The 7,686-nt window shown below is 38.6% G+C and overlaps 1 protein-coding gene across 1 annotated transcript; it reads left to right on the forward strand.

Annotated features, from left to right (window-relative positions):
* Nucleotides 1–566: 566 nt before the first annotated feature.
* On the forward strand, nt 567–3,964 carry LOC120359867 (the record flags this gene model as incomplete). Its single annotated transcript, XM_039459292.1, is given in 4 exon segments — nt 567–1,127; nt 1,592–2,588; nt 2,676–2,850; nt 3,059–3,964. Coding segments are annotated over 4 exon segments (2,639 nt in total), but the record flags the coding sequence as incomplete, so codon positions are not given.
* Nucleotides 3,965–7,686: the final 3,722 nt, after the last annotated feature.

Here is a 7,686-nt window from a genome sequence, read left to right on the forward strand (position 1 = left end):
AACAATCTGGAAAGAACACACTCGAGTAAGGAAAGACTATTAACCAATTACTTTAATAAAATTTCCGCAAATATAAACTTAAATAAATATAGTTTAAATTTAGACTACTTAAATTAACCAATTTATATCACTATTACAACTTATAACCTACCCAAATCATAAGCCTAAGTCTTGAGTCACAATAAGCAAAATGATTAAATTACTCCAATGGAATTGTAGAGGTATCAAAAACAAATACAACGAATTTAGCAACATCCTATTAAACTACAATATAATCTGCCTTCAAGAGACTTGGCTTCACTCAAAATATATTCTAAGATTTAACAATTATGTCACTTTTAGAATTGATAGAATTGGACGACTTCCAGGGAGGAGGGGTAGCCATAATATGCAAAAACGTGCTAGATCCCATACTACATAAAACAGAAAGTATCACAAACCATTCGGACCTGGAGGTGATATGCATATCATGTCAAATTGATGAGTTCTCTTTGGATAGAATATCTGTTATATCTATATACAGACCACCAGATATTTGCATCACTAAAAACATATGGACCTATTAGATCTATTAGAGCTAACGGGTACTAACAATATCCCGACCCATGCGATCCTATGCGGAAACTTCAACGGACATCATCCCGCATGGGGATCTTCCAGACAAAATGGAGTGGGAAAGAGTGAGGTCATATTTTCCTCTTCATTCAGAATACTAAACGACGGACAGGCTACCAGGATTTCGGTGAACTCTGAACATAAAAGCACACCTGACCTCTCTCTCTCTAAGATTGATTTCATGGAAATAGATTGGAACATTTGTGAGAAAGTGATGGGCAGCGATCACTTTCCCATTATAATAGATCTATATAACCCACGGAAAAATTTGGCTCTTAACCACGGCGAAGACCTCTCCCCCAAAAGAAAAAAAGGTAAATTGATACTCAAAGATTTCGACACTAAAAAATACGCCAAATTATGGCATGAGACAAAATTAGACCTCAACAAAGACAGCCTCACGGGAGCAGAAGCTTATACACTCTGGTACCAAAACATGCTAAACTGTCTCCTTAAAACTGGAGCCACTATAATAAGTGAACAAAATATCAAACAGGTTTTTGATCCCGCAAGTAAACAAATCGTAAACATAAATCTCAATAACCAATCTATTTATAAGTAAAAAAATAGGGTAAAAATAATACGGAAACATTCCAAGATGTGGTGGGATGAGGAATGTGACAATGCAGTAACGATAAGAAAGGAAGCATTTATCAACCTAACTTCCAACCCTTCCAGAGAAACCTTGAGAGAGTATAGAAAAGTCTCAAACGAAACCAGGAAAACATTGGCCAAAAGGAAAAAAGAGAATATTAGAAATATGGTTAACGACCTCTCCAAAGGACCGTCGATCAAAAAATTTTGGGATAAGGTCGGACAATTCAAGAGAAGTGCTATCTTGAACACCTATCCTTCTCCCACAAAAAGCAAAAGAGAATTTATTGATAAGTTTATCGAGGAATTCGCTCCTCCTGGAGCTGCTCACGACTTCAAAACTAAACAATTCGAAGTACCTTCCTCTGAACCTCTCTTTCAGAATTGCCGTCAGTCTTTCACAATCCGGGAAACGACAACAACAGTAAGATCAAAAATAGTCCTGGCAGAGACCTGATCAGTTACCACATCCTAAAAAATTCGCCTCATGAGGCAATTGCTTACCTAACAGAGTACTTTAACAAAATTATCCGAGACAGATCGTTCCCTTCTCAATGGCATGACTTCTCGATTACACTGATTAAAAAACCGAACAACAACAGTTATAGACCTATCGCTTTAGCTTCATGTACACTAAAAATATTAGAAAAACTAATCAAGATAAGATTGGAGAGACTCGTGGAATTGGACTTTGTTCTACCAAAGTGTCAGTTCGGATTCAGAAGAGGAAGATCCTGCGACAACTGTCTAGCACTCTTAAACCTTGAAATATACAAAGCCTTCTCAGAGAACAAAACAACCGGCGGTTTATTTTTAGACATTAAAGGGGCTTACGACAACATCAACCCAACAATACTAATAGAAATCATAAATAAATTACGATTACCTAGGGGATATAAATCATTCATCAGCAACTTACTAAGCCCCAGATCTGTTAACTTCTATTCGGAGGGGAGATTCTATGGCACTAGAACCATTTTTAAGGGAGTCCCGCAGAGTATCGTTCTAAGTTCTTTACTTTTCAATATCTATGTAAAAGACATTCTACATTTTGTACCTCATAATTGCAAAACCATACAATTTGCAGATGATGTAGCTATCCTGTGCTCTGATAAGGCACCAATAACGATCCAAACCACATTGACGAAGGCCTTTTCTAATCTACATAAATGGTTGGACTCTATTGGATTAACACTATCTACAACCAAGACCCAACTTTGTTTCTTTCACAGGAAACGTAACACGACAATTCCTTCAAACATTACGGTATCTGGTGGCTCCATAAATAATAAATTGCAGATCAAATACCTAGGGATATACTTGGATTCTGGCCACAGGTGGAGATCTCATTTGGCAGCGGCAAAGATTAAGGCAGTTAAGTTTATGAATATCCTGAAATGGCTTGCAGGGAAAAATTAGAGCATCACAGTAACGCACGCGATGAATTTTATTAATACCACTATTAGAACTCAAGCCCTCTGGGGCGCCATCTGGTACAACAGCTCATGCAAAACCCATCTGAAGATAAATGACAACTTATTGGGATCAGCATATAAAATAACATTGGGATTACCCAGATTCACCTCTACCAAAGTAGGATGGGCCATATCCAATCAATGGTCAACACTGTCTCCACACAATGTGACAAGCTAATTCTAAAATCCTTTCAGTTGAAAAATATGGAAATAATTAACAAAATAATTAACAAAATTTTGCCACAAAAATTTCCCTTACGAGAATCCCAGATAGAAACGTTCCATTCGTTGTGACTAGATGGCCGTCAGTTAAACACTTTCTTCCCTCTTTATACAAATGGGAGGTCCATCCCTGTTTTGCATACCCTTTCCAGGTGGAATATCATGAGATTGATATAGACTACAAATCTGGTCTAGCAGCTCTCTCCGCGGGAACGTCAGAGGATATTAACTTGATATTTGATTGCGGGGTCTCCAGTCGGAGATCCTGTGACGATGAAATAGATATTTACACGGACGGATCTAGATCTGGCCTTGCGGAGGGCAGGAACATTAACTCGAATCTTCCTCAAGATAATTTCTCGGTGGGCTATTCCATTCATATCCCCTCGCATAACCTAAATTACAAATTCAAAATCAACGCTATATCATCCTCCTTTAGAGCGGAGGCCCTTGCAATCTACAAATCCATAGAAACAGCTATTGATTTGGGGATCAAAGCTATCAACATTTGCACGGATTCAAAAAGTACTCTGGATGCTCTGGAATCCTGCGTAGAGAATAAATATAAATCACACATTAAAATGTTGGATCCGACTATTCAAGATCTTTACCTTTTCATTCTAACATGCCGAAAGAGGGAATTATTGTCGGTCACATTTACATGGTGTCCTGCGCATAAGGGCATAACGGAGAACAAGAGGGCCGACAAGCTGGCCAAGGAAGGATCACACAATGGTGCGTTATTGAAAAACAGGATCTCCTCTGGAGAGTGTATGAGCTGCCTAACAAAAAAATATAAATCTATAGATACAGAACACTTTATGGCTACCTATGACAATTCTGGCAAATACTATTTTCAATATTTTAGCGATATTAACCCCAGAAGACTTTTGAAATACAAACTAGACAGGGTTTCCTTCGGCAGGCTGACGAGAATAATTTCTAACTCGTGCTTCTCTGAAGAGATACTGTACAGAATCGATAGAGCGAAGTCTCCCGCATGCCCATGCGGATTTGAGAATCAAAACGTTAACCACATTTTTGGGCTTGCCTTTTAATAAAAACAGAAAGCAATAAAATAATATGTGACCTTAAAAGCATGGGGCTTCAGTTTCCCCTTTCTGTGGAGTATGTCCTCAATAACATAAACTTTAAGATTACTCGAGTTGTACAAAAATTTTTATCTATTAGGAGTACAAATTGAAAACCGCCGTTTTTTGTCAAAATTTGAGGATTGATTGTTGAAAAATGGTTACATACTTATTCTTGAAAGTATTGTCCATCGCTGGCCACTACTTTCTCCCACCTTTCGGGCAGCATACGAATCCCGCGTCGAAAAAACTGCTCGTCTTTTGCGGCGATTCACGAATCGACCCAGTTTTGGCCTCTTCGTAATAATGGAAGTGCTGCTCAGCCAGGCCATGCGCCATTGATCGGAACAAGTGGTAATCTGAAGGGGCGATGTCAAGAGAATACGGCGGATGAGGTAAGACGTCCCATTTCAATGTTTCCAGATAGATTTTAACAACCTGAGCAACATGTGGCCGAGCGTTGTCGTGCAGCAACATCACTTTTTCGTGTTTTTGCTTGTATTGTGGCCGTTTTTCCTGCAATGCTCGGCTCAAACGCATTAGTTGTGTTCGGTAGCGAGCTCCTGTGATGGTTTCACCCGGTTGCAACAGCTCATAATAAATCACGCCGAGCTGGTCCCACCAAATACACAGCATGAGCTTCGAGCCATGGTTTGGCTTGGCCGTCGATGTTGATGCATGGCCGCGGTAGCCCCACGATTCGCTTTGGATTATCATAATGGATCCACTTTTCATCGCCGGTTACAATACGATGCAAAAAACCCTTCCGTTTTTGCCGTTGGAGCAGCTGTTCGCACGCGAAAAAACGCCGTTCGACGTCTCTCGGCTTTAATTCGTATAGCACCCAGTGTCCATGCTTTTGGATCATTCCCATGGTTTTTAAACGAAATAGCTTGTTGAGTCACGCCCAATGAATCTGCAAGCTCCTGTTGCGTTTGAGATGAATCTTCATTCAGTAATGTTTCCAATTGTGCGTCTTCAAACTTTTTCACCTGTCCGGGACGCTCCTTGTCTTCTACGCCGAAATCACCACTTTTGAAGCGTTGGAACCATTCTCGACACGTTCTTTCACTAATGAAAGCCTCACCATAAGTTTTTACAATCATTCGACGCGCCTCAGCCGCAGATTTTTTCGAATTGAAGGCAAAAAGCAAAACTTCCCGCAAATGACGCTTATTGGGCACAAATTTCGACATTTTCGATCACAAAAAAATATATAACGCCGATAAAAATTCACAACTGCAATGATAAGGAATTGTTGCCAGATGCCCAACCTTACATTTAAAATTTTTGATCTAACGTTTGGCGCCAGCATTTACCGCTGGCGCCATCTACTGGAAAAAGGCGGCTTTCAATTTGTACTCCTAATATAATCTCAAAAGAATACAATATTTTACTCTAAGACGGATTGCAGAATCTGAACAGAATAGGGGAAAGAGAAAGAAAGTAGACGGTACGGAAAAAAGGTAATATTTTTTTCCTTATTCCATGTACTCACTTTAATACTCGATTTAAACTTAGTAAATTTATGCCAAGATTTGTGCTTTCGGAAGTCCTCTCTGTTCCCAGATTGCCAGGGAGGAGGGGACAAAACACGGATCAAAAAATCAAAACACTGGAGAACCTATCACTAGGATTCCTGGCCAGGATCCAACAAAGGAAGTGAAGAACTATTGGTACTTAGACTCCTCTGTAGTCTGATATCCAGGGCCTCCTAAAGAAGAAGAAGAAGAAGGCGCGGCGCTGTGCGGTGAGGAGGAAAAGCAGTAGCTGTTTTTCCCTCTTCTCCGCACAGCGCCGCGCCTACAGTCGCGGCTGCCTACGTCTCGGCGACCGGCGAGCGGTCCTTGCGCGCGGTGATACGCGCTTATTCGCAGACTTTATTAATTTTTTTTTTTTTGTTAACTATAACAAATATTAAAAAATAGTACAGGACTTTTCTGCTCAGTTTTACTTGATCTATTAATCTACGAAACCACGGGCGGTAGTTACCTGACACCCTGTATATATATTAACAATAAACGCCATAAAGCAGATATGGATGGGGCGCGTGTATAGCGATATAGATATTTTTAGTTTATTTCTGAAAAATGTGTCTTTGAACTATAAGTTTATCATACATGTTTGAATTTGTTGTTAAATATGCCATAAGTTTTGATATAAAATAAATTTTAAATTTTTCAAAAATTTAGAAGAGAAGGAGAATTTCGAGAAAAATGGCATTTAAAAAAAATCTAAACAAAGTGTTATAAAATACATAAAAATTTATAAAACTTTTTTTTATATTTTTTACCTTTCGACGGTATTACTTCAGAAATTAAAAATTCAATTTATTTCAAGAGCGTGTTTCATCCTCTTGACAATCATGTAGGCCCATTGTAATACATATAAAAATACGTGTCCTATATTTTTAGCTGTATTACAACATATTAAAGGCTTGTCAATTTCTTGCAAACTCTTACGCTATTTCTTATTTCTTTCACAGGGATTCTCGCGATGAAGAGGAAATGAAGGAAACTAACCGAATGAACCTTTGACTATATAAATATGAACTGCTAGTTGGCTCTTTTAGGCTGTAAGAAACGGGAAGGTCCCAGATGCGCACGGACCCAATCGGACACCACCAATCACGTAATCTAATCTAACCCAACCAACGGAAATACTCTAGGCATCGGCCGCTATAATTGGTGGTGTCCAATTGGATCTGTGCGCATCTGGGACCCTCCCTAAGAAACATCTACAGCGCCCCTATCTCCTAAGCGACGATTTCCAGTATAAAATAACATATGGTGTGGTGTGTGGCTTTTATACGCAACAGTAATAAACATTTGTGCGATTGAGTGATATAATACAATGGTAATATATTGTTTTATAAATGGTTGTAAATCAATCAAATATAAAAGTGTGTAAAGGAGAAATACATTCCTGTACCATTTTTTGGGTAAGTTATTAGTTAATTGCATTGTAACCTAAACTTTTACACATTTATTATTTGCTTTGAATATTAATGTTGTTATTATCTTAAATATATAATAACGTATAGTTAAGTGATCTGAAAGCTCAATAGATTAAAACAACGACATTCATAAGAGACTAAATTAGCTTATGAAGGTAAAATAATTACGTTGAATGAACACAAAGACTTCATAAGATGTAATTTAATTAAAACTGTTATTTTCAGCGGGTAATAATTTATGCTGTACACTTTATTACCCAAAAATAACGGTTTACTTAGCCTTCATCAGCCTATTAAAATATACACATTTTATTACTGAAGATACGAGGTGTGTTCAAAAAGTATCGCGAATTTTGAATTTTCGCGGGTTACGTATATTCGAATTTCGATCTTTTTGTGGCGTTATGTTGGTACTCATGTCTCTCACTTATGCCGACAAGCTCGGCCATTTTGAATGTTCACTTAATTGTTGACAGCTGCTTTGCTTGCACGTGTTTTGGATCGTCTTCGATTTTTACCTATTCAAAAAAATGGATCAAAGAACCTGTATCAAATTTTGTGTGAAAAACGAAATTAAGTGCGCGGATGCATTCCGAATGTTGACTGTGGCATACGGAGAAGCTACCTTGGACCGAAGCAACGTTTATCGGTGGTACAAAATGTTCTCAGAAGGCCGAGAAGATGTGAACGACGAAGAGCGTGCCGGACGCCCGAGCACTTCAACAACAGACGA

The sequence above is a fragment of the Solenopsis invicta genome, unplaced genomic scaffold (assembly GCF_016802725.1).
Source record: "Solenopsis invicta isolate M01_SB unplaced genomic scaffold, UNIL_Sinv_3.0 scaffold_193, whole genome shotgun sequence".
Taxonomy (NCBI): Eukaryota; Metazoa; Arthropoda; class Insecta; order Hymenoptera; family Formicidae; genus Solenopsis; species Solenopsis invicta.